This window comes from Epinephelus lanceolatus, chromosome 23 (assembly GCF_041903045.1).
Source record: "Epinephelus lanceolatus isolate andai-2023 chromosome 23, ASM4190304v1, whole genome shotgun sequence".
In the NCBI taxonomy this organism is placed as follows: Eukaryota; Metazoa; Chordata; class Actinopteri; order Perciformes; family Serranidae; genus Epinephelus; species Epinephelus lanceolatus.
The window spans coordinates 7,932,856-7,960,652 of record NC_135756.1 but is presented as its reverse complement, the minus strand read 5'-3'; the positions used below and the strand labels follow the sequence as shown (position 1 = coordinate 7,960,652).

Here is a 27,797-nt window from a genome sequence, read left to right as displayed (position 1 = left end):
CTGCCCCAGCTGTTTCCTGTTGAAAATGTCTGTGTAATGTAGATAAATGTGAGGGATTTTCTCTCTAAATCCGTCTCCTGTTCGCTAAATCTCACTTCTCCAAAACGAGCCTGCGCAATGGAACAAAGTCGGAATATTGAGATGTGACATTGCCCGCATCTCATCCTCTTTCTCCCCGTTTTTTAATGACTTCAAACAAGTTCATTTTCGCCGGGCTTTGTCTTGCGGAGACCCGTGGGGATGTCTAGCGCTCTTTCCTTTCAGTGGCATTTATGTGATGTCTTCAAGGTAACTTACCTGCTTTCCTTTGACACTATACATTATCACCTTCACTTGCTCACTATTTGCACAGAGCATCCTTGTTTGAAACTGGAGCAACACTGCTTCACTTTGATTATTTCTGCTGCTTTGCAATGCATGATAAATGTGGATTTATTCTGATTTTGATCCTTTTTTATTCAGCCACAGAGTCCTGCATGTCTTGTGATTTTTTTGTTGAAATAACAAAGAGACTGTCCACCTTCTGCTTTGATTGACTTTTTCTCTTTTGGAAATCTTGATCGTGCATGAGTTTCACTGCTCGGATGAATGGGTTTTCATCCCCAGCGCTTCTGTGCGCCCTGCGCTCTTTTTCAGCAGAAAGTCCTAATGCAGCTCTGCAACTTTCAGAGTAATTACTGCTGAGTCTGCATTATTAAGTGCTAAATATCTAACCTGGGGCTGCGGGGTTAAGAGAAAGGAGAGCTTATAACATGAAATACTTAAGGGCGTCGGGACCGTGCGGTTGGGGTTGTGATGTAGATGGATAGTGTCCTGTGTTTATTCTTTTTATTATGTATATTTGGCCCACTCAGCTTCCTCGGCTGGGTTTGGCGGGAGAGCCGTTTTCCATCTCACAGTTTGGATCGGAAAGATCCCTGGCGCTTTTTGCATCTCTTATTCTGCTTTTTTTAAATTTTGCTGCACTTTTAGTTTTGTGCGTAATAATGCGCTGACAGCTTGTTTTTTGGCACCGGTGCCTCACGCGCAAGTGGGGATTAATGAATGTAAATTTCCCTGATGAATGTGGATTGTTGTTAAGCTGTGAGGACGTGTTCAGGGGCTGAGCAGCGACATGATAAGGAGAAACGTGTGTTTTCAATTTGGACGCGCTCTGCTCGGTTGCGCACAGGCGCTCCGGAGCATCAGAGCTGGTCAGCCTCCTGTTTGACTGTTTGACTCTGGCACCAAGTGGAAGTTTGGGATTTAATACGTTTTCCTCCACATCTCCAAACCCCTGTAAAGTTACCATCTGTGGCCACTTTTATTTCTTCTTTTTATTTCCTTTTCTTAGTAGAGCGAAAGCTGGGGAAGCGAGCCCTCAGCTCACTGGGTTCAAATCTTATGTGGGAAAATGTTTAGTGTTGCCGCCTCTGATGTGTCACTGAGCAAGGCACCGAGCCACCAACTGTCGCAGCAGATCTGCTCAGTGGCCAGCAGTGTAACCTGAGAGCAGTGTCGTTTAAATTAACTGAATATATCTGTGTGATGATGCTGTGTCTTTACCAGCAGTGCAAATGTTAAAGCTCTCCCTCTGTGTCTCTCCCTGTGCTGCAGAGTGCGATGTGCTGTATCTCCTGTAGCCACACCCTCTCACTACTGCTGTGCGTCCTCACCCTGACTCCGACGGCAACAGGGGCGGGCCCAGAGACCCTGTGCGGGGCGGAGCTGGTCGACACGCTGCAGTTTGTGTGTGGAGAGAGAGGCTTTTATTTCAGTAAGTGCACCTTTTTATTTATTCATAAAGGTTGGCTGTATCTGTCCCAGAGCTCTCCACCTCCAGCGAGCTCATAAATAAAAAAGCAGCCAGTTTGACATCTTGTCTTGACTTTCCCTGCATTAATGTTCCCTTTCTTCCTTCATTCATTCCTCCTCCACTGTTACATCTCCTCTTTAAGTTCGTCCCCGCTCCACTCTCACTGATGGACAGGAGCCCAGATCTTGAACAAGCAAATGAAATATGGAATAATGATAATTAACTATATTGTTGGTGGCAAATCGCAGTTTTGCCCACGGGCAAAGGGCTTTAAGTGGAATTTGGCTGACTATCTCTGAGAGAGAGGAGGGGTAGAAACTAAATGTTGCAGTGAAGTTTTTTCTTTTTTTCCACCAGAGAAGGGAAAGCGACCCAAAGAAAACCCTCCACCAACAATCCAGGATTTAAATCTCAGATTTTTCCATTAAGGGTACAACCCAGCCCAGAACAGCACAGGATATATGGAGCTACCGAGGTTAGGTGCAATGTTCCACCAGCTGCCAGGGTTTCTCAGGACATGTATCCTGATCTTTCTGTCAGAGACCAACAGTGTGACTGTACATTAGCAGTATGGCTGGCTCAGACGCTGCACAGCAGAGCTTTATAACCTCATTATTCACATTTATTTGGCTCACGTCCACCAATTAAGCCAATTTGCATGGAATGCCCCGCAGGAGCATCGTATCTCCCTGAAAGTCATCTTAACATTTTCTGTAATAATTGATTGTCCCTGCGACTCCTGCACAGCTTTGACATAACAATCCATCATTAATGGTTTGGTTCCGACCCAAAGTTATGAAAGATTTTCCACATGTGGTAGACTTTGTCAGCTGCCAATTTCAAAAAGAAAAGAAGAAGAAGAAGAAGATATAAGATTTCTGTGGGAAATCAGCAGCATCTATAGTGCTCTATTTTCCAGTAATTGATTGCTTTCGCCTCAACCTGAACCTGGAGTGGTTTGTAGATTCACCTTCTGGAGAAGTTGATGACTGATGGAAGATCAGGGGCCAGGAGGGAACCAGCCTGTGAATCCCTGACTCAGTTCAGCAGACGTTCAGCCCGTGCAGCCTATAATAATCCAAATCTGAAGCCATTACAAGCCAAGAATAGATAAGTCAATTTTATTGATTAGATAACATGAAATGAGTGTACAGCCAGCTCTGTGAGACTGTACTGTATTGTACACTGTGGTGCTTAAAGCTAAATGCTAACATGAACATGCTAACATGTAATGTCATTAGTTTTTGGACGCACTTGTGTTGACCTGATGATGGCGCTACTGGAAAATTTAAGGGATAACCCAAGTTATTAGAATTTATTCTAAGAGGGACAAGTTCGTGTAAATCTGAGCCCGGTGTCACTCCGAAGTCGTCGAAATCAGTCGCTCTGGCAGTGCCTTGTGGCATCAGAAACCAGTGAAAAAAGGCGTCCTGTAACATCGGCATGATACGCAGTCAGTCGCCGTTATAGTTTAATGGCACCCGGCGGTGTCAGGGGGAAACGCAGCGGGACAAGGACGAAAGTTAAGGCGGCAGAAGTCCGAGTGGTGCGGGCAGGAGGGGTGGTGGATGGGTCCAACAAACACCAACTTTCACCCGAGAGAGCGTGGTTCTAAAGCCAAACCCTGTTCTTTTTTCCTAAACCTAACCACATATGTCACATAAGGAAAAGAAACGTCAATTTGCATTGTTGTACTGACGTACTGTGTTTATTTTGAAAGAGACTATACGTAAATGTTAAATTTACTGTTAAAACCGAAGTGTATCTTGAAAGAAGACAATGCGTGTAACAAGCAGAACTTGACACGGTGTCTCAGAACATCAACAGCCAACACACCCAGGGTACCTTGCACGTCATATGTGGATGTGGAAACCAAATGTCAATATGTGACGAGGTCAGAATGTGCTGCAAATCCATCTCTTAGTTATCAAGACATTTCCCACAAAACCTCATGGTGGTGCCCGAAAAATAGTCATTGGGATTCATCCTCTGGGGACCATGGGTAGACCCAAATAGAGCCGCACACCAAGTAGCTCCTGTCAGAAGGATTTTAACGCCGTTTAACATTTCAAGCCAGTGGCTCCTCCTCTGACGCCTTGACAATGAATGTCCGCACAAAATTTGATCAGTACAACAGTTCTAATCCAGTGATAGTCATTTTAAAGCCAACGCTGCCGTTTAGTCACAGGTTTGATGGCCTAATGTATCCGACACTGTTGGAAACTAGTGCTGTTCATCCTTGACCATCTTTGTGTGATTGACTTCTCAGTCCAATCCATTCATGAACTGCCCATTGACGTCACTTCACAACCACCTTTCTTGATGTTTTGAACAGCAAATGTTTGCCCCTGATTTTGGGGACTTTGAAATGCCCTCCTATACGCCAGCAACTCATGTCTTTGATCATTCAGAAAAGCCCAAATGGCATTTTTTTGCAGTGGCTGAGACTTTTTCCTGCTTCAACCAAATCATTGAAGCTGTCACGCTAATGCCTGAGCCTATGATACGCACTACAGCTTCTAGCACCTGCTCATGGTACCAACAAACCACCAGTCTTTGATGCAGCTCAGTCACCAGAAGAAGATGTTGGCATTGTACATTTTCTGCAAACCACAGATATACAGTGCCAACTGGCGATTGGGTTGTTTTACAAGACAGCGTAAGATGTTCTCTGAGATCGTGCTCTTAAAGCACACGATAGGGTGGCTCTGCTTTGCCTCAGAGGAGGTTGAATGGGCAGGGAAATGTAGCGTCCCAGAGCTATGACCATTCAACACTAACGCCACACAAGAACATTGCCGGTGGCCCATTCAGCTTAACCTTGGATTACATTCAGTGAGCATCCAATGTCAGTGTTTAAAAAATGATTTCGTATGGTATGGTTGATGGTAGGGAAAGATGCTGTTTCCAAAAATATTAATTGCAAGCTTTTTTGCTTTAACCGGAAACCACACCAACACATGCTAGACATGGATCCACCATCCCAACCTCCATGCTAAATGTGCCCACACAGAGTGTACTACTTCCTGCATTGGCATTGCAGATTGGCATTGGAAGCATTGTAAGTTGTTGTCTATATATAGACGTAATTCCCATAGAAACTGGGCTGGGCCAACAAACCTCTCAGGTCCATTGCCTGCGTGCTCCCATATATGGACAACCATTGGGTTCATGATGGATAATTTATGGCACACAATTCACGTGAATGGCATGTTACTTCGACAAGATAACTGCCAAGCTGAAGACAACTGTTTGAGACCAACAAACAACAGAACCAGTTGTTTTTAGCGGGTCAGTGCTGTGTTTCCAGTTGCTGTTTAGGCACCAAACGTGGGTGTTTTTAGTGACCTGTCGCTGTTTTTCCTGCCGGGATAATGGCACGAAAAGTGGTTGTTTTTCTACCCAGACATCACTGTGTTTAGAGTTGGGATTTGGCCTCTTACGCCAGGTCTTTTACGTCAAAACATGATGTTTTCCTACCCATAACCAAGTGTTTTTTACACCTAAACATGACATGTTAACCAGAGTCGTATCTACGACTTAATAAGGTGCTAATGTAACGAATCCATGGTTTGAAGAAACACAATGGCAACTGGGTTGGTGCTAACCCTACACTAATCATGTGCTGCAGTTGCCTAACCTTAACCATACCTTAATATTATTGTTGTTTCCATGCATGGATATTATAGCAAAGAACGGTGGCATCGACCATCACAGAACATCACTGAACGAAATCCGAAGTTTTTTGCTGAATCATCCCGTATCAACGTAACGCCTGGCAGTCGTGTCACCATGCACCTTGCTGCTGCTCCCCACCGTCCCACTGTCACCCTCCTCCACCCCTGCATGCCGTTTTTCCAGGACCAGTCAACATCATTCTCTGCATCGGGCCCTTTGTACGGTGTTTGCCAGAGAGTCTGTTGGAGAGCCACCAAACTGCTGCAAAGCTGCGAGTCTTGTTCGTCCAGATGCTGCTGGCAACACCCACATGTTGTGAAGTGGTCATGACAGCCTGCTCGATTGCCAGTTTTCTGCCAGTTAAGACTTTTTGGTCTTTGGATTCCCTCTGCTGCAGCACTTCTCTGGTATAAATGACCATGTTCTCCTCAGAGACAGTGGAAGATCACGGACTACATGATTAAAGAGAGCTTTTTAGCAAATCGTGCGTCACATTTAGCGTCGACGTGATGCAAGGATCAAATCTTTAACACCAACAAGACCTGGCATTCTCTGCTTAGATGGTGTTTGCAATTACATTTTGGTCAATCTTGCCGACTGGTAAATCCCATCTCAGTTTGAGTGTTTGTAAAATGTTCCCCAAAAGTGTCTGCAGCCGTAGCTTAAAGCTGATGAAATGTTCAAGACTTTGACAAGGTATGAGGGTGTCCAGAGATTGGATGATGTGAGAATGTGACAAAGTGTTGGCTACTGATAGCAGAGTTTTCGCTACAGCTTTATAAATGTTTCTCACAGGCTATAGAAGTACAGCACTACTGTCTATATTCATCTCATGAGAAAGTGTTGAACGGAGGCCAAAGTAACTCATGAATCCTCATGCAGGATACACTTCTTAAACAGGAACAGACCTTTTTGTGGTACGGGGAATGTATTTGTCTTTCCCGCATTACCTTACACTGTGCAGTCACTGAACTGCACAGCGTCCATCTATCAATGCCACATTTTCCTGTGTTGAAAAAGAGGTGTATTTCACGAACACTCCATCCTTTTTCTGAAAAGACGATGAGGTTTGAGCAGCAGGGTGCTGTGCCTCGGAAAATATGCTGCTCCCTGTCTTCCTCTGTTTCTCTCGCGCTCTCATATTCTTTCTGTCATTCCTTTTCCTCCTCCTCTCTCTCGGTCGCCACATGTACCAGCGGCTGTATGCGTAAAAATATCTGGAGAATCCATTTGGGTTCTGTCGTCTATGGGACCCGGCAGCGTAACAGCTTGGCCAAAGGAGGCGTACTCCTTTCCCTGAACTCTTCCCCTCCAGTCTGGCCGTGTTGAACTTGGCAGCCCTCTGATTGATAATGTGTCCAGAGACAATGTTGCAACGACAGTGGGGCTTTCTGTGCTAAGAGTGCTTTTTGCCAATCCACCTTACACTGGTCACCAGTAAAGTAGCATACTTGCATTTTAAGACTACAGGTTTCCTACCCCGACAGAAATGCTAAATACTAGTTAGTGGAAATTCTTTTTTTTTTTTTTTTTTTTCTAGGTAATGAAACAAACTGCGGTCTATGCAACAGAAAAAAACCCACAACCGTAGTCAGTTTTTCCAATTATTAGCCTGACCTAGAAATCCTCAGTTGTCTTTGTAATGCTTTAGCAGGCAGTACCGTGGGGTGATTTCACTGCAATGTTCATTCCATGAATCAGATCTGTTATGGGAGTTTTTTGGCCAAAGTGTGAGTGCTAAGTGGCTCCCAGTCCTAAGTCACTTCATATTTTATCAGTTCATGCTAAAATATTCACATTGATTCAAGAGTGAGCATGGGATATATAATCTCACTGTTGATTTCTGTGAAAAGAATGATGCGCAATCGCTCTTGAATTACAACAAAATGGAATAATCCACCATTTTTTGGACAATTGTTGGTATGCAAAGTTCAGCCAGATATGAAACGTGGTAAATTTTTAGGTGTTTTGGCTCTGACTGATGGCATCTGTGGGGAAAGGAGAGGAGAAAAACTGCCTTTAGCAGCCATTGATGAGACTTCCCCTTCAGTGTTTGTCCCTGTCAATTTTATTCAAAGCCACTGGAGCTGCAGAGGGAGGTAGAATGTGCAAACAGCACGTCACATGCATGCACGCGCACATGCACACACTCAAACACACACATTGCCAGGCCTCAGCAGCAGGGGATTATGTGGATTACAGGATGATCAGGACACCCCCCCACCCTCCCTCCCTCCCTAGTTTTACACTGGACCCGAACACACAGCAGAAGGCACTGAGATCTGAAGAAAGACCTCCTGTGTCCTCTCCATCACTGAGAAAAAGGTGTCGTTTTCCCATTAAGACCTGAACTAAAAATCTCCCCCCGACCCTTGTGTGAATTACTGCTCGGCAGAACAAAGAGGCATCTCATGAAAAGGACAGGCAGGCGTCCTCCAGATTTAGATCTGTACATTATCTGAAGTTGAGACCCGAGGGATTTGAGGACACTCTCTGGGACTAAACACTACTTTACCTTTGAAACTCTTCATCAGTTTAATCCAATCACATAATGTAGGACCCCTAAAAAGAAAATCGAGGATATATCTAGTTGCATTAGCGCAGAGATCAGCAGGGTTCATGGTTAATATCCTGGACCTTTCTGGCAGTCTTTCTTCTTCACCTTAGGTAGTCTCATAAATTTTCTTTCATTCCAGTTGTTATCAAAGCAAAGAATCCTGCACACTATTGATCACTTGTACTCCATTTATTACGAACATTCCTACAAAATTTGATACGGTGACGGGGGCAACTGTCTCACCCCACTGATAATAACATATTTTATGATAGATACCTCTTGGCCACGAAAGAATCAAGGCACTCTGTTGAACATTTGCACTCACTTAATAACCTCCGACCTTTGATTTTACCTTCATCAGGTACATGTGAGCACCAGCACAGGATTATTTTGGCTCCTTTGCAGTCAGGAGTTTTTGATTCTACGCACCTGTCAATAAAAATTATTATCCCTATCTGCATTCCCATTGTACACAAGAAAAGGATTAACCTCACATAAAAATGTGAGCATCATTCTTTTCGTTTCTGTATTTTTGTTGCTCATTTTTTAGGGGATGGTGGGAGGCGTAAAACCCAAGTACAACGCCTGACTGGTCACTATGCCAGTAGAAAATGCAGCAATGTCTCAGTAAAAGGAAAAAAAAGCACTCTTTGTACCACTATCCCCATTGGAAACACAGCGACAGGTTGCTACAAAACACCCATGGTTGGTGCCTAAAAAAACGCTGGAAAAGCAGCAACAGGTTGCCTGCCAAGCTGCAGACCACTGTTCAAGACCAAGAAACAACAAAGCCAGTTGTGATTTAGCGAGTCATCTCTGTGTTTCCAGCGGCTTTTTAGGCACCAAATGTGCATTTTTTTGTAGCAACCTGTCACTGCTTTTCAAACGAGGATAGTAGCAAGAAAATGCAGTGTTTTTTAACCGAGACATAGCTACTTTCCTGTGGGGATAGCAGCCAGTCTGCACGCCACCATTTGAGACCAACAAACAACAAAACTGATTCTGATATAGCAAGTCATCGCTGTGTTTACAGCAGCTTTTTAGGCACCAAATGTGGGCGTTTTGTAGAAACCTGTAGCCGTTTTTCCAGCTAAGATATCGCTGTGTTTCCTGCTGGGATAGTGACCAAGCTGAAGACCACTGTGTGAGACCAGCAAGCAACAAATCCGGTTGCGATTTGGTGAGTCATTGCTGTGTTTCCAGCAGCTTTTAGGCATCCAGTGTTGGTGTTTCGTAGCGACCTGTTGCGTTTTTCCAAATGTACTGACAGTTACACCCGTAGTTGTTTTCTATGGAGACACTGCTGCTTTTCCAGCGGGGATCGTGTCCCAAAACTGGGTATTTTACACTTGGTCATGGTTTTCCAAACCATGACCAAGTGGGTTTTTGTGCCGAAACCTAACCAAAGGTTAACCAATGTTGTTAAAATGTTAAGTTTCAACATATCTGCTACATAATAACGTGCAAATGTTTGCAGAAACGTGCAATGCCAACATTTTTCCTGGTGACTGAGTTGATTTATTAGATCACTACCAAAGTTAAAGAATCCCATACATCTGTTTCCATCTCTTGCTTTGGGATTTTTTTTCTTTTTCATATGATTCAAAAAAATCTTAATTATTTCTCATAATAAATCTTTATCGATAATACCATGAAAAACACTTATAGTGGCAGTACCTTTGAATAAGACTCCAGTGTCACGGTGCACTAATGTGAGGAACACTTCACTCATGCCATAAACTCTTTGTGGTACCAGTGATAAAGAGGTAGTTTCCAGTACTTTAGCAGCTCTTATAGTCCCTGCCCAGCCGTAAACTGCTTGACACTTTGCAGGAAGAGTAGCGCACAGGCTCCAAGAATCCACTGGTTTTTATTGACCATGACCAAGCTGTAAAACTCAGATGCTTTCTGTGCCACTCTGGAATGGGGGAATCCAGCCATCTCTCTCCAGTGCCGCTCCTTGGAGGAATGAACACTATGTGTGCTGAGGCTGTCAAACACCAAACCAAAAGATGTTAGATGGAGCAGTACAGTGGCATCAGATGAAACACTTAGTCAACACTAAATTTGACAGGTTGAAGACAGTTGGTGCTACTGCATAGTTTTCTGTTAGGAGGATGCTGGCACTCCACTCCAAAGGAACACTCCTTATTGTACCAAGTAACTCAAGGTGGTTCTGAAAAGTTCATAACCTGCTGATTCGTGGAGGACAGCAGCTGTACTCAGCACGGATTTACGGCAGATACAATTTCTTCGTAAGGCGACTGGGAGTCACGGAAAACAGTGACTGTGCCAGAACATAACAAAACATCCACAGAAACTCCTCAAACCACCTCTGTAGAGGCTGTGTTCAAACGTGCAGCATGTTGATTCATTTCCATGAGACCTCTGTGAGAGAAGAAAAAAGGAACATTGTCCAGCAAAAACGACAATCAACAGGCGTTTTCGGAACCAGAGGAACTTTTTCATAGTTCTAAGAACCTCCTTTTGGTTGTGCTTGCACTGCAAGAACTGGGAATGCTCATAGTTCTTAGAACACTGTTTTGAGGGACTATTCTTTTAGCTCTTATTTCAGAGTAGGTATGCTCCCAGAACAAGAGGAGCCATGAGTCATGAAACTGTACAATGCAGCACTGGCAACCACCATCTATAAAAACCCATTGGCCGTGTAAACAAGAGTCAACACAGAACATAAACGGCTCGTATCAAAAAAAAAAAAAAATGAAGAAAACACGGTCAAATGGATCAAGTCAAAGTTGCACTGTGGAAATATAACACAATTATGACCTGTCAAAGTGATAGTGACGTTGCTATATCGACTGCTGGCCAGCTCACAGTGCATCACTTCAGTGGTGCAAATGCAAACATAAGCCCTTGAAGGTATGTCGTTCTCTCTCAGGGAGTCCTCAGAACTGATTGGTCCAACAAACGCCTAACGTGACATTATCTAGCAAGGTGTTGGATTTGTCAGTCAAACACATGTATGTGCATGTCAACGGCAAATTAATATGTAACATGAATGGGGTTATTCTACCTCGCAATCATTGATCGTAACAATGATTGTCTCCATGATAACTCTCCAAAGATGTGAAATCCTTTCTCATAGTGTCAAAAAGCACTGTACAGTGTTTTGGCGTCAGATAAGCCTTCAAACTCATTGATGTTTGGCATTGGTGGAATATATTTCATTGTTTCACTGGTCCATGAAGCAACACTTCCCTACAATGAGGGCACTTTAGTACTTTACCTATTTGGCATTGCGCCTCTGTAACAGTGGCCCACCTGGTGTTAACATGCGTCTTGGGTGATGCAATCACAAGTGAACAGTGCTAAATACAATTGTAAAAGACCTCCAGGACACATTAGGCCCGTTTCCACTTAAGAAGTTCCTGGTACTATTTGGGGGGCAGGAACTACTACAGGAACGTCCTCTCGCTCGGCCCTCTCAACCGCCGTGTCTCCACTGAGAGGGCTGAGTAGGAGGAAGGTTCCTGTAAAGTTACCGGGCTCTGGATGTGACGTAATCGTTGCACGACCATTTTGACCGGGGCGACGAAGGGGCGTAGGGACGTAGTTAGCTGTTAGCCGTTAGCAGTGTCTGTATTAACTCAACAACTCAATAAACGGTCCGTGAAAACAATATTTTTTCCTGCGGATGTCTTAGTTACAACATGATTGAGCTAACTGGAGTAGTTTCATGTCGTATCCGACAACAGGAGGCTTTTAACAGATGACATCCTGATGTTAGCTTTGCTGCTGCAGTTAGCTGTCCCTGTCAGCTGCAGCCACTGATGCTTTGTAGACATCGTGATTTCCCAAAACTGAATGAATACTACACATAGCAACACAAAACTGCTTTGCTAGCTCAATCATGTTGTAACTAAGATATCCGCTGGAAAAATATTTTTTTCACGGACCGTATATTGAGTTACTGAGTTACTACAGACACCGCTAACGGCTAACAGCTAACGGTTAGCCCAGCTAATCTACGATAACCATAGTAATTACAAAACGTCACATCCCGCCTTGAGTATATCCAATCAGCATCAAGTAATCCCCAAGCCCCAGCTGGGAGTTTCTCGGGGCGGTTCTGAGTATCTACTCCGAGGCAGGGACTTGTTTAGCCCCTGTAAAAGTTCCGGAACTCTGTCCTTCGGGGGTGGTTCCTGCGGTGGAGACACGCACCAACGGCCCCGGCCCTGTAAAATTACCCCGAAGTTCCTGCGGTGAAAACGGGCCTATTGTGACCCAATCACTGAGACCACTTACTGAAGTGGTCTGGAACGTATTTTACCACTTATCTTTTGTAGTGTTGCGTGGCCCTGTGAAAGAATTAAGTGTTGCATTATGCTGACAGTGATATCTCCAGCTGTACGGACACAACCGTGGACATAACTGTCTGCAGGGCCATTTGACCTTCTAGTGACGTAGGCAGTAACAAAACCTGAACACAGTTAGTCAGCTGGACACACGTAATGGACACAGATGTAAAAGGCGATGTATCTCAGCTGTCCACTCGTTTGGATCGCTAAAATGCACGTTATTACCAGGTGTAAATAGGGTAATTTTTGGACTCTTTATGACAATTCTCAAGCCTGAAGTTACACCATGTTAGACTACTTCTGGTGGAGAGATCCCGCAACAGGGTCGAAACAAACAACTTCATTATGTTGCCTTTGATTTTTTTTTTACACTGAACCAAATAACCCCAACATAATGCAGTGCCAGGGATTTTAGATGCATACTGGCTTTCCGGAAGCTAAAGAAGCGTGAAAGGTGTGGCATGTAACACAACAGCATTGGCCTCTTGCATAACAATAACAATGGCATAACATGGCAATAATCATCATTAACCTTCCTTACATCGCGGTTGATCTTGTCCTCTCTTCAGATGGTAAGGAGCTCCCGGACTTCATCGTGCCCCCAATTTATGGACATTTTTAGTTGCTTTTCTTTTTCTTTGAGTTAGCTGCTAACTGCTCCTAGCTGCTTTTGAAATGTTCCAGCAGTGGAACACACACAAAACATGTCGTTGAAACGTCACACCAGCTGACAGCTGTCCCTTTTACATGGACGTAAATTCAGTTCTATCATTACCTCCGCTGTTGGCTTGAAGGCGAGGCAACTCTATCCTCCCATTCCGTGATCATACAGAATGTCGAGGCAGAATAACGGCACAAAGTTCCTGTCTTGAAAGGAAGTGTAAAAGGGGGAAGAGAGAAGTGGATTATACTGCAGGAGAGCTTTGAGAAGTTTCTATGGATAGTTTGACACATTGACATCCTCTGAACAGAACCGAGTTACAGTATGAATCTTTTTGATCGACATTTAATCCCATATGTGGTGGGAATTCAATACTCAAAAGATACAGTAAATTTGTGGTGTATGTCTTTAAATGACCTTATAATAGTTTGGCCCCTGCACCCACTGATTCCTTACATATTACTGTAAATATGCAGAAAGTGTATATTTACCACTTCCCCCCCTCAAACCTGATAAATCATCTCTGTGAGAGGACAAAAATCCACCAGACATTACTGCACTCTGCCTCGTCATGATGGCTAAAACGCTGACACGCGTTTTCTAATCTGACCTGAAACCCTCCTTCATCAACGTGCGTGATCCGTGCATCCTCCACCCAGAGTCCTTTGCAAACAGCAGCGGGCCGTGAGGCAGGGAGCACTGGCAGAAAAGGCTGTTTACCCTTATTTGTTTAACAACAGTCACAGAAAACAACTCTTTGTTTATGAGGGATTACAGCAGCTATCCATGGAGTTGGAGCATTTAAAACCTCCCAAAGCTTTTAGACCTGATTATTATATGCGTGTTTTTCCCCAAACCTGCCCGAGCTGATTATCCTACATGTTACAACCGGTGCCAGCTGATTTTTCTCTCCCTTCCAGCTGTTTGTGCAGCAGGGTTGCAAGCTATTTTCAGAATAATAGCGGATGTTAATTTGTAAGGCTTTATTGGGAGGGACTGAAAAACAGGCCAGGCAACGAGGCACGGCCCCTCTTTTGGCTTTCAGCAGCCATTATATAATCGCTAGCCAGGGCTCAACGTCATATTTCTCCCTCTCTACATTTCTTGACATCAGGTGTTAATATAGCAGCCAAGGCTGATCCCAGTGATGCACACCACAGGGAGGAAATATCAGGTTTTGTTTGTTCAGATGACTGAAAGGGCTGAAAAGAAAGAATTACAAAAGGTGTAACTGTCAGTGCATTTGGAATTAATAAAAATGCAAATGTCAAAAGCTAAATTAAGACTTTTGTCATCTGCATATTTCATTTAACACATCCTTTTTGGCAGTTTGAGATCTGGGTGACTCTGGTTCCTCTGTTCCCTAAATAATGCAGGTGCACAGTGTATTTTTAGCATCATTCTACCTGATGTGCAACATGAAAGCCTCCCTATTGTCTCCCCCCTTTTCCCTCCCTCTCATTCACACCTCCATTATCTCCCACTCTGCTTTGTGTCGGGGGGTCCGAGGAGAAAGATGCTTCTGTTTCTGAATGAAAGCCGCTCTCTGTCCAGAACAACATTGTCAGGGCAAGGCAGACAGAGAGCAGAAGTTAATGCACTTTGTCAGCACTGGCAGGCTTCTGAGCCAAGAGCTATTAACTCTGAGAGGGAAAGGCATTTCCTCCTTGTAAATGCCATATTAAATTATTATTATTTTATTTGGTAACAGGGAAAAGCCCATCAGGGCTATATTGCTCAAGGTGAGCAGGGAATTGTTAATGGAGAGTCTGCGTTTTTCTAAAGGCCACCGAAAGAGGGTGGGTTTGGGGGGTAAGGGAGTTGAAAAAGGAAGTGAGTATTGGCGTCATGGTAACTTGATGTGGTCACTGAGTCAACAAGCTGAGTATCACACCTTTAAATAATGTTTTACCCATTTTTTGTCAGTGATAATATGGACTACAACACAATTTCCGCCTCATCTCTAATGGTCTTGTCTTGGGTGCCCCCATCTCCAGCATCCATGTTCTCCAGAGTGCTCAGGCTTCTGCCAAATGAAAATGTGAATGAACAGTGGGGGTACAGTCAATGGGGGTGCGGCCTCAAAGCCTGCCCGGCTGTTTCTGCAGGTTGATCAGGCCCAGAGGGTCTGTGGTTTGGCCTCGCTGGATGGGCCTCTGTGTAAAGGATACCTGGGCCAAAATGGCTGAGCGTGATATTCTCAACGTTTGGGTGACTGCGGCCCCTTTTTACAGGGAAGCAGCTGCCAAAAAGGGTCCATAGTGTGCAATGTGATACACTGTAAATTATACACGGAAGAAATCCATGTCATTAAGGCAGTTCATATATCAGAAAAATCAGACCCATGACCTGGCCTTTATCACTGCTTTCTTACAAGCATAGTGTCTGGCAACCAGCCACAATTAGTTTGACTGAATCTGATAAGAGATATAAAGCAATGTAGATGAAAAAATATCTCTTGTTGTATTGACTGTTTGCTAAACCCTCCCTTAGTTACTGTTGCTACACCTGTCAAGCTTTTTTTGTTGCACTTCACATGTGCAGTTTGCAACAATGAAGGACAACTTAAAATTATTTTTTTTTAAACAGCCCGTTTTACACAGAGATCCCACGACGGGGCCACAACGAAGAGCCTTCATTACACCGGCTTTGCTTTTTTACACAAAACCAAACAATGCCGGCATCATATCGCCCCAGTGTGTAAGTCATCAAAGTCGTCAAAATCCAATGCTTGGGCAGTGACTTGCTGCGTTGGAAACCAACAAAAAAAGGCATCCTTTAACGTTGGCATGATATGCGGCCAGTTGCTGTTATAGTTTAACGGCGCCCAGCAGCATCAGGCGGAAACGCAGCAAGGACGAAAGTTAGAGTGGTGGAAGTCCGAGTGGGGCAGGAGACTTTCACCCCTAAGAGCCGCCATTTCTAGTTGGCTGTCATGGATTTTTGCTTCCGTTTTTATCAGCTGTAGCTAAACGTTTGGGGAGTTCATTGAAATGTCGTCTCAGGCTGACTTTTTGTGTTCACATATATCACGCCGAAAGACTGACGCTAGAGCTGCATGTTCCAGGAAAATTCAGCATCCTTACCAGTTTATGCGACATGGAAATTAAGAAACAGTTATTCTTAGGAACCATGTAACATCAGACTACTGTATGTTTGTGGCTAGATGGTAACCCTAGATTTGCGAAAGTCTCGTGAGCTGCTTCAACATATACTTGTCTAGGTGTTGTATGGTGTGAAAATGCTTTGGCTAAGGTCTTGTTAGGTTTAGGCACAAGAAGCACTCGGTTATGGTTAGGAAAAGATAATGGTTTCGGTTAGTAGGTTCTAGGACTGAGGTTAGATTTCTAGTTTCTTTGATGTACTCTCAAACTATAGATAAGGTTTCACTTTCAGCGTAATGTTTTTGGCACATCACTAGTTTTACTGGGGTTGTTGGATTGTAATTTCCTAGCTCCAGTAGGGCAGCATCATCTCTATATTCCCAAGGGCCTAGCCTAGCATTGTGTCCAGTTTTGAGCATATGTTTCTTGATATAAACCAACATTGTAAGAGATTTTAAAGAGCTGTATTTTTGTTGTTCATATTGCAGAAAAAGGAAGGGAGAAAGACATTGCAATTGCAGTCTGAATGGGAGAAATCTGTTCAACCACTGTGGAGATATCAATGTCTAAATTCAAGAAAGTCTAAACTCTTGCTTGCAAATTGAGGAGCTAATATTAGCCTACACTTTGATATAGTAGAGCCTTTGACCTGCACAAAGATTTCGAGTCATGAACAAGACTTTTTTAATGTAACCCCTGAAAATAATGTAGTATATAATGCAGCTGGCCTTGGTGATAACGCTGGCACTGTCTCAAATCAGGTACATTCATTAGTACACCACACTGCGTATACTATGTACTTGTGGAGGGCACAAATTTTGACAGGGCAGTGGAAATGATGGTCACAACATTTGAAAACTTTTCTTCTTCTGCTCACGAATTGCAACCAGGTGGAACATTATCACCAACATTTGATGAATGATAGTCACCAAAATATATGCTTGCCATGCTTGTTTGCTCACTTGTCTTCTTCTGTTTTTATTTATTTATTTATTTACTTCATCAAAATAAACGTGCTTTCAAGGCCAGTCATAAATGTCTGTGGCTGACAGTGGCTAATCTACCGTGTTAATGTTAGCTCTCGCATTTTGCTAATACACACAACTTGTCTACAAATCTAATACTAATATCTTCTACAGTGAAGTGGACAATTTAACATGCATAAACACCAAGTGCAACTATGCCCCTCAGCCATATAATTTGTGCCACAACACATACAACGTCAATGCCTGATGAGAAAATGTGCCTTTGTCAGCTAGCTTGCAAGCTAACCTTGGCATCCATGTTATCAAGCACGGTCTCACTCCGAAGTCTTCGAAACCCGGCACTTGGGCAATGACTTGCTGCGTCAGAAACTGGTGAAAAAAGGTGTCCTGTAATGTCGGCATGATACACGGCCAGTTGCCATAACAGTTTAACGGTGCCCCTCAGCATTGGAGGAAACGCAGCAGGACAAGAACGAAAGTTAAGGCGGCAAGAGTCTAAGTGGGGCTTAAGATTCTAAAGCCAAACCCCGTTTTTTTTTCCCATTGTTTTTGTTGCCTAAACCTATAACGTCAACAACCAGTGCACCCAGGGTACTTTGCACGTCGTGTGTGGACGTGGAAAGTCTATGACCAAAACATCGCTATGTGACGATGTCGGAGTGAGAATGTGTTGTGTTACAGTATGCTAATTAGCTATACATGCTAATGTATGCGGCTAACAAGGCAGCAGATAAATTTAATTCCTTACACTTTTGCTCTTATATTTTTGGTTTTGAAGAGGGTGAAAAATACTTAGAAGAAGACTATAGAATTAAAAATGCTATTTGTTTGAGCAATAAATAACAGCACTGAAGGAATTCACAACCTAGATATTCAGCCTAACTATGTTGCCGTTGAAACTGACTCCAACTCCTCCTGCTGTTTCTCTCAAACAGGTAAACCAACAGGCTATGGCCCCAATGCACGGCGGTCACGTGGCATTGTGGACGAATGCTGCTTCCAAAGCTGTGAGCTGCGGCGTCTGGAGATGTACTGTGCACCTGCCAAGACTAGCAAGGCTGCTCGCTCTGTGCGTGCACAGCGCCACACAGACATGCCGAGAGCACCCAAGGTTAGTACCGCAGGGCACAAAGTGGACAAAGGCACAGAGCGTAGGACAGCACAGCAGCCAGACAAGACAAAAAACAAGAAGGTGAGCACAGCACCAAACAGATACACTCTAAAAAAAGATTTACTCATCAGGAAATGTGTAAGAAAAAAAGAAAAGGTTTGATGTTTTGGTCGCATCTGTCAGAGCATGAACACGTCATGTCTAGAGAATGTTAAAGAAAGTGTTTGACATTTGTTTTCTTCGAGATGAGAAGATTGATACCACGTTCTGTTTATTACAGCAAGAAAATGGTTAGCTTAGCTTAGCATAAATAACCCACTAACATTGTGCACTATACATAATCAGTATGTAGACCCAATAAATACTGCTTAGTATGTTATTACCAGCAGGCTGTTCACAAAAAAGTATAGACTGAATCACAGCGTTTGTTTCCAGTAACTTTCTGGTAGAGAACCCCCACGTTACGCACTTAAAACAAAATGGCACTGAGTAAATGTTGCCTCAATTGGTTAATTTTATAGCCACCCAAAAAAAGGCCCACCAAAAAACATCATTGTCATTTTAGGTGTCTTTAAACATTACAGCTACAATTTCACATATCGCCACATTAGAGGTCGATTGCCAGTTGCCGACCGGGGAGTGAATGTTGTTCAGTCTATTTAACTTACAGTTGATATGGGCAACTAACTTGTTTGCTCGTTTCTGTAACGGCAACAACAAGTTAATGATATAACCTAATTTCAAACAAACATTTCCTGTCAGATTTTAATTACGTTTGATAAGTAAGTTAGCCACACTGTATATTGCCTACTTCGTACCAAACAGGGCTTCCATTTTGGGTCTTGATTAACCTGTTGCTATTTATTTTGCCAGTGCCAGCTAAAGGTTGCTTAATAACTTCATCCCCTACACAGCCTACTGTAGTCTGTGGCTGTTAGCATAACCCATGTCACGCAAACTCAGTAAAAAAGTCTTTTTTTGCCTGCAACTCACACAACCCTACGCCATGTGCGTTTCGTAAACTTAATTGTAAGATAGTGGCTTATCAATGTAGTCAAGAAATACTATATAAAAATGCCAAAATATATTGGAGTGGGGTTTCAGCCATATCGTAACATTACTCACCATCATTCGTTATCCAGTGGTTAATTATTTAAACCATCTGCCTCACAGTCTGCCAGTGCATAGTCTGAAAAGATGCAGTGCATTTTGGGGCGGTTGAGTTTGTCCAGTAAGCTCATGTCACTCATTTTTCGTCTCTCTTGTTTACCATGCCAGTAAATCCGAATGAATTAGTCTTCTGTGGTGCTCATGGTTTCAGTAAACTTAAGTGAACAACTGAATTGTGGAGAATCTAACTGAACTAGCAGTGTGTAGCATCTCCATACTGACAAAAGTTTAAACCTTTGTATTTGTATGTGCCATCAAAGCAGCTAGCTAACGTTAGCTTAAGTGGCCAACAACCTGGTTTTATACAGCCAAAGAACTTATATAAAAATGAACTGTTTGGCAACCAGACTAGAGGTCTCATTTAAAAACAGTGCGTAGGATCCATACTAGAAATGTACATACAGACAAAAGCCAATGGCGTGCACAAAAAATATTTGACAATTTCTACAATCGGCTTCCACCTCAACATCTGTGTCGCCAGTTTCCCGTCTCCAAAATGTTCGTAAGCGTGGGTCGAAGTTTCTCCCATCAAGTCTGCTTTTATAGATCACAGCTTTTGTGTGGGAAATGGCGTACGCCTCTTTCAGGCCTCATTTTGTGCATACGCAATGCCTCGAATTGAAACCGGCCTTTATTTGTCAAAATGTGTAGCCACACTGGGCCAGTAAAAGCGACTGGGTGTTTAACTGGGACTAGGCTTTTAATTGAAGTTTGACGGTATTTTGCAGTTGAAACACACTACATACACAATGTTACGTCACACTTAGTATTAACACTGTTACATGCGATCAACACCTTAGCCTAGCTCTGCCCACGGGTGTCCAGCCAAGAAATAGTTTCACTCAAAACACTCAAGCCAAAACATGGTAGTTCATGAGCTTATGACCTGAGCCAGGCTAGCTAAGCTCACACTTTAATGAAAAGTAAAAAAGTTTCCCATTTTTTGATAGACTTGCTGTCCTCCTTTTTCCAGTCTTCATGCTAAGCTAAGCTAACTAGGCAATGGCTGTAGTTGGATATTCAGCATACTGACATGAAAGTGGTCTCAAACTTCTTATCTCATAAAGTGGTAGCATACCTTAACTTTAAGGGGTCACTAGGTTTGCTAGTAGCTGTTGTATAGCAAGTCGAATAAATCCATCCAATTTAAGTGGCTTCATTTTCCTCCCACAGAGACCTTTACCTGGACATAGTCATTCATCCTTCAAGGTATGCATGCCAGTGAATACTTTTTATATACCTGTATTATTATTCATTCAGACCTGTAAATCATTAAAACCTCCACTGTGACATTCTCAGGAGTCTCAAAAGCAGAACAACCTTTATTTTTAAATGAGAGAGATTCATATAAAGAATCTTAGTTCTGAAATCTTAATCTCTTGGCCAAAGAAAGAAAGCGTGAGGTCTAAATGCAGACTGTGTTTCACCCTCACCAACCTGCGGGAGAGCGTGATCCTTTTAAGATTCGACCGTGTGCTTTTTACCCTTCTCTCAAAAAAGAAAACCATTAGCAAGAGAAGGAACTAAGTGTTTTTTGTGGTAGACCCAGTGGCACTCCCGCTCCCCAGGCAGAATCTCCACTCTGCTACTGTACATTGTGTGCTGAAATTCTGGCGTCTCACCATAAACAGACTGACACATGCAAGGTCCAGAGATGAAGTCAGCATATCACGTTTAGTGTATCTGTGTGTGCAGTGGCTTCCACATCACTCGTCTGTTTATTAATTTGTGGATTGTGGTGCAGCTGTAAATGGTGGATTCATCCAGCAGTGCCATTTAATCAAATGTAATCCTCCTCTCGTTTTTTAGTGATTTAAGACACCAGTCCTTTTACAACACTTAGGAGAACCTACTGTTAATGTTGGATTGAACTAGTTAGCAAGCTAGCTAGCTTTCACCTAGCTTGCTAACTTTAGCAATGCCTCCTTCTATTCGTTACTGTTTGTTCATGTTATTCAACACCTAACTACCCTCTGACTAGAGTATAGCATTGTACGTTCCATTACATGATATCTGACAGACACTTGTCCGAAGTGACTTGCATAAGCGCAATGCGTAGCCACCATCAGCAACCTGTAAGGCATCTGCTGCTTCACAACATTCAAAATTTGTGAATCAGTAGTTTAGCTTGCTCATGTGGATGTTTATTCCCATTAAAAAACACAGCTCAAGCTTGCTCATTTTATCCTGTATCAACTGTGTCCCTGATAAATGTCTAAAATGCATTTCTCTTTTGTTGCAGGAAGTGCATCAGAAAAACTCAAGTCGAGGCAACACAGGGGGCAGAAATTACAGAATGTAGGGAAGGTGCGAATGGACAAATGCCCAGCGACTTGGGAAGAGAGAAGGGAGTGGCCTTACCTGGTACCCCTGTGGAATGGTTCACTGTAAAACAAAACAAAGAGGATGATGACAAAGGTCCGAAAAGCTCTTCAAAATGATTGAAACCTGAGAGCTAAGTGGTGTTTAAGGGTTTGATGAGGGATCTTGTGATTATTTTATACACTGCACCATTCCATATCGGGAGGAATTCTTTGTTAATGCAATGTAACAGACTAGTTTAGCTGCTGAGACACGAACAAGAGCTTATTATACCTCCATGTGTGAGCTGCAGCATCCCCCCCCCCGGCTCCAGGAAAGGTGGGAACGGATCTGGGCTTCAGCCAATCAGAGAGCGGCAGGCTGTGTTTGAGAATGAGTGGTCCGTCCTGTCTCCTGAACTTTGCGGAGGTAAATCCTTTCAGTCTGAGAGAGTGGATTCATTCACTCCTCAGGTAAGACAGGATACTTTGTCACCTGTCACAATAGTTACTACCCCAGTTATAAACAATCTGATTGTCTTACCTTCAGACTTTGTTTTTATGCACCATGCATTGCTAAAGATATTCTAAGAAGAAAAAGCAAAGTTTGCTTTAAAGGTTCAGTGTGTAAGATTTAGGGGGATTTAGTGGCAGCTCGTGGTGAGGATTTGCAGATTGCAACCAGCTGAAACTTCTCCCGGTTAGATTTTCTTTAGTGTTCATTGTTCAGGAGGTTTTTACTGGGAGCCGAATTATCCGCAGAAGTCTTCTCCTCTCCAAAACAAATGGACCAGGTGATTGAATCCACTAAAAACACTGCATAAAACAGTTTCACTTTACAAAATAGTGTTTCTCTGATACTGTTTGGCATGATGGAGACATGCCCCTAGCATAACACCTGCTAATGCGTGCTCACCTTTCTTCTCTGATAACTTAAGATCCAGACGTTCAGGAGGTTTTTATTGGGAGCTGAATTATCCGCAGAGGTTTCTTCCTCTCCAAAATGAACAGACCCGCTGATTTAAACCGGTAAAACACTGAAAAAAGCAGTTTCCCATTTAAAAAATCTGTTCTGCCAATGCTGCTTGTCACAGAGGGGGTGCTAACTATGGTGGCAAAAACATGAATGGCCCTATCAAGGGCCAGTGTTTTGTTTGTCTGTTCTGGGCCACTGTAAAAACATGGTGGTGCAATATAGCAAGCTCTGTGGATGAGGACCTGCTCGTGGTGTAGATAGCAACAGCTCATTCTAAGGTAATGAAAACACAGCAGTTCTTATTTTCAGGTGATTATAGACGAAAAAAACACACTTACTATATTATACTCCATTTCTGCCGATGTATCCCCATAAATCCTACACACTGGACCTTTTGACAGACAAAGACCAGGTGATTCATTATCAGACTTTAAACATTGTTGTAGTTATTTTACCTTGAGCCCAAGTCAAATCCCTACTTCTTATTGACTCCAGAAGGCAGCGTTCTTCTGTCTCAGTGGAGTCCCTTGAAGGTTTGAGTCCAATCCAAATCCCTCCTAAGCCTCAGGAAGTGTTGAGAACCTGAGGACCGAGTCTACGATCCAAACACTTCTACAACAACAGATCAAGCACCATTAGAGGGGATTTTCAGGAAGGTGGGAAGTACAAAAACAAGATTGTGCCTGTTTAAGAAAAAACAGAGAAAACTAATTAACCAGAAGCTAAATTGAATTAAGGATTTTTTGGCCAGTCGGTGCATGGTGCTTGTTTTGTTGTCAGAAATGGGTCATTCAGTGGATTCAAAGTGCATTTGGCATAAGTGAATGGAAAAGGGCAAATAGCGACAATCAGGCAAAATGTCGTGGCCAAATCTGATTTTTGTCAACAATCCAGTCAACGGTGATCAACATTTGATTCTGAGTGGAGGCCTGTGTTCAAGGTTAAGCACCAGTCATGAAAGTTTAGTCACAGCAAGTCAACAAGCGCTCTTTAGAGTAAATTATTTTTCCTGTTCTCTTAAAGAACTATTATGTTCCCAGATCTGTCAACACCTACTTCTGAAGCAAAATAAGGAGAGGCTCTGACTATAGCCACGTAGATGGGAAGTTTAACGGTTACTCGATCTTGGCCATTTTGATAGTTTGGGGAGGCCGAGAACTTTGCTACTTCAGTTGTCGCTTGGACTGCATTGCCTGCCATCATGGCGAGAGCACATCAACGAAACCCACAGCATCTGTTGCAAAGTCCACCGAAGAAACACGCAGATTAAACGATTTGGTAAATATTGCGAACCAAAAATGACAAGTCATCCTGGAGATGTGAGATACGGCACACATATAACAGTACACAAACACACATGCAAAGCACCCACAGTGTAAATGAGAGTTGTGTAACTGTGCGCAAGGGTCAAACACACACAGACACACAGACGTTTCATAAAAAGCCAGTTCTGAGAAGTCCTTGCATGAGGGCCGACAGTCATGGCTGTTTGTTCAAGCCTCCATGTGGATCTACAGTCGTTTTATCGCACAAACCGCCCAAGACATCTCATCTCTGGCTCTGCCTCCTCTGCCTGTGTATAATCAAACAGTACTCCCATTTATGTTAACCTATGCATTACTATCATTCATTGTACATGATGGTTTCATATAACAAAACTGTATTAAGAATCCTATCCACTGTATAATGGTGCTATTTTGTAGTTTGTTACTTGCAAGAGATGGCTAAGACAGACAGATGGCAGGGCTTACATCGGAGGTCTTCCCTTTTGCACAGCCTTGTGGCCACCATTTTAATAGTGTTTTTATTTGTAAGCTGTTTCAATAAGGTAGTAGTGTAAGCGAGTAAATGTATCTGTGTGAAATCTGTGAATGCATGGAGATAAAAAAAAAAAAGAAAATACCATGTTGTGGTCCCAAGAAGGCAAAATGCTATTTTTTCTACTGTTTTTGAATTATTTTCTCAATATAGATCCCTTATGCCAAATAACTTGACAAAAGTACTGTGAACTGTGATTCTTCCAATTGTATTGACATTCTTAAAAGTCATGGTGTGCTTTTGTCTGCCCTGAGATGTGTGTGTACATGCACCTCACTGGAAGCCAAGGTATTGATTATTGGAAAAAAAAAAATTATATATATATATATATATATATATATATATATATATATATATACACACACACACACACAAGACTACGTAGCTTTTGCTGAACAGCAGCCACTGTGGCTACAAGTGGTAATTACAGGATAATGGCATATTAAATTTGCCTTCATTCCCCAAGATTCTCAAGAGTCAAGGACTAGTAGAGAAAAACAAGTAGAGAAAAGTTTTAAGGTCAGTGAATTTAATCATTAATATCGCACAGCGTCTAGCTTAAAGGAATAGTTCATATTTTTGGGAAATTCACTTTCTTGCTGAGAGTTAGATCAGAAAATGCACTGCATAAAATAAAAAATGTGGCCACTGTGATGACACCCATTGGTTTGTGGACTCACGTTTTGAAGCCTCGAGTTTGGCATTTTGACTGTCGCCATCTTGGATTTTTGGAGCTAGTTGTGACTGTGTTTGGACGAAAAGGTGAAGATAACCCGACTGCTTGCTGCTAGCTTGTTTAGCGCGATGCATTTACAGCTATGGTTATATGTAATAATGCTAATGCTAACTTTTACTAGTGAAAAAAAGGCTTAAAACCATTAAAACAAAATGTACTTAACGGAAAGCCGGATATCCCCGTACAGTTGTCATGATCAGGGAAATTAGCTGTAGCTAATTAGCTTAAGACCAAAACTGTTTCTTTACCAGGCTGTAAACATGTTTATTTCTGCTGTAAAGTTGGGCATTTTGACATGGGTGTCTGTGTGTATTGACTCGCTTTTGGAGCCAGCCTCAAGTGGCCATTTAAGGAACTGCAGTTTCTGGCACCTCGGTGCTGGCTTCATTTTTCAGCTGTGAAGGTTGCCACTTGGTAAAATACAAGGCTTTAGCCAGCAGCTGGTTAGCTTAGCTTAGCACAAAAAGCTGAAATAGGAGGAATCAACTCCTGGCCCTGAGAAACGCTCAGCCATTTTTTCCAAATTTTCCCAGTGGCCACTCTCTGTATTGCAGCACAAAAATCCCCCTGCAGCCCCAAAAGTTTTTTCCCCGTAGACCACCATTATAAAAGAGATGTCTGTAAAACTGTTAACAGGACACCCCGTGGTCAATTACGACAATTTCTATTGTGAATTTTTGATCCATGGAGGTTTTATATTCAAAAAACTTTCCTTGAGACTTGAAAAGCGATGGTGGTCGACAAGCTAGCCAAGCAAGTAGTTTCCCCCTGTTTCAAGTCTTTATGCTAAGCTAGGCTAACTAGCTTCTGGCTGTAGCTTGATATGAGCGCATTATCAATATTCTCATCTAACTCTGGGCAAGAATGCGAACAAGGGTATTTCCCTAAATGTCGAACTTCTGCTTTAAGTTTGCTAACATTAGCTAACATTAGCCTGCATAAGCTACTGGTCATACTAGACCAAACAAGGCTGTAGTTACAAAACCCGTAAGTGTATTAAATTGAGCAAGGGTGCATTTTGTTGCTTATGAATTCAACTTTTCATATGTAAGAGAGAGAATGTGTTATTTCTTCAGAATGTTGCATAGTCTCACTTTAAGAATAGGCCAGGAGTTTAATTTATTTTCACCACAACATTTGGGTGCCATGCCATCGTTCCAACAGCCAGAAATTAAGAAGCCCCTGTAGTCCGAAAAATGTCCCATTGGACCGTAAGTCCGTTTCTTTGACAACCCGTTATCCAAAAATCAAATGCCCATTGATCTGAAATCTTGTTTCTTCCAAAAGACATATTCCGTGCAGTTAGTTTTAGTTCCCAAGCAGCGTTTGAGCAGCTGATCCAGGGTGTTTTTACCAATCCTGCCGTTTGAACCACTGACCCCAGGTAATTTATCAACCCTTCATGGTGTTTCCAAATGGCATTTTAGACACGATCCTGGGTGTTTCTACTGACCCATTGCTGTGTTTCCAATTGCCATTTGAACTGCCAATTCCAGGTGTTTTTACCAACCTTTGCTGTGTTTCCCAGTGGCATTTAAGACACCAAACCCGAATGTTTTTCACTGACCCATCCCTCCTTTTCCAGCAACAAATGTGCCACCAAACCTAGACCATAACCTAGTGGTTTTGTGCCTAAATCTAACCACACATTAACCACAGCGTTGTTAACAGATCCGTGGTTAATAAAGCTTACAAAGCAAACATTTTTTCTGGTGATTGGGTTGTCTAACTGCAGGAAGTGTATATTTTTTGAGAAACAGGACTTTGGAGCAATGGCCGTTTGTTTTTGAGGCAATGGGCTGTCATAGTAACAGGCTTTGTGTCCAACGGAACATTTTTGGACTAACGGGGCTTCTGAATTTTGGGCTGTTGGAACAAGTAGCAGTCCCCAACAGCAGCTCTCTGAATTAAAACTTATTTTACCGATTAATTTAAAAGAGTGTTTTTATCTTTAACAACCAAAAATCTGAATTTGCATATGTGCTTTGGTGTCTATTATTTAAAAATTATGCTATCAGTCAACCTGGCGGCTGAAATGAAAAAGAAACTGGTCCTCCTAGATTTCCAGATATAGAGAACAAACCAAAGACTTTTTAATGAGAACAAAGCCTCACTTCGCATCATTATGCAATGAACTAAACCAGTAAATATCAAGTGTTGCCATTCTTGTCTAAACTGCGCTGCAGCTACAAAACACCCTTCGCACACCGTCTCTGGTACCTGACATACAGCTTATAATATAATAGATAGCAAAGTGAGCCAGACAGAAGTCCCTCTGTGTATCTGGTATATTTGAAGAAAGCTACAGCAACCAACTTCAAATCATGTGACTATGAATCATTCAGACATGTCTGCTTGTCACTTGTGTGAAATAATAATAAAGTCTAAAATGTGGGAGTGAGAGATTCACGACTCTGTGAGGTGTTTAATGAGAAAACGTCATTTCCTGAAGCTCACTGTCCAAGAAACTGTTTGATTACAGCGCTGTTATTTATGGTGCTCGATTGCCTTCTGTAGAAAAAAAAATACTGACAAATTGTTCACCATTCCTGCTGAATAAACCACTTGTCAACATCACAGAAA

At 42.6% G+C, this 27,797-nt stretch overlaps 1 protein-coding gene across 2 annotated transcripts; it reads left to right on the top strand.

Moving 5' to 3' along the window:
• On the top strand, window positions 1-27,797 carry igf1 (insulin-like growth factor 1). Of its 2 annotated transcripts, none has more exons than XM_033614181.2 (5): window positions 1-288; window positions 1,597-1,756; window positions 18,039-18,214; window positions 20,558-20,593; window positions 21,627-27,797. In XM_033614181.2, exons 1-5 carry the CDS (start codon window positions 241-243, stop codon window positions 21,684-21,686), a joined length of 480 nt encoding a protein of 159 aa, XP_033470072.1. In that variant the 5' UTR covers window positions 1-240; the 3' UTR covers window positions 21,687-27,797. The 2 variants fall into 2 exon arrangements, with proteins under 2 accessions (XP_033470072.1, XP_033470071.1); XM_033614180.2 differs by having other exon boundaries at window positions 4-288; window positions 18,039-18,295.

Bases quoted from the DNA above. Each gene is read 5' to 3' on its own strand.
- igf1 (XM_033614180.2), top strand. From the start codon at position 241: ATGTCTAGCGCTCTTTCCTTTCAGTGGCATTTATGTGATGTCTTCAAG. The intron at 18,296-20,557 runs GTGAGCACAGCA...TTCCTCCCACAG, and splicing joins ACAAGACAAAAAACAAGAAG to AGACCTTTACCTGGACATAG. The intron at 20,594-21,626 runs GTATGCATGCCA...CTTTTGTTGCAG, and splicing joins ATAGTCATTCATCCTTCAAG to GAAGTGCATCAGAAAAACTC.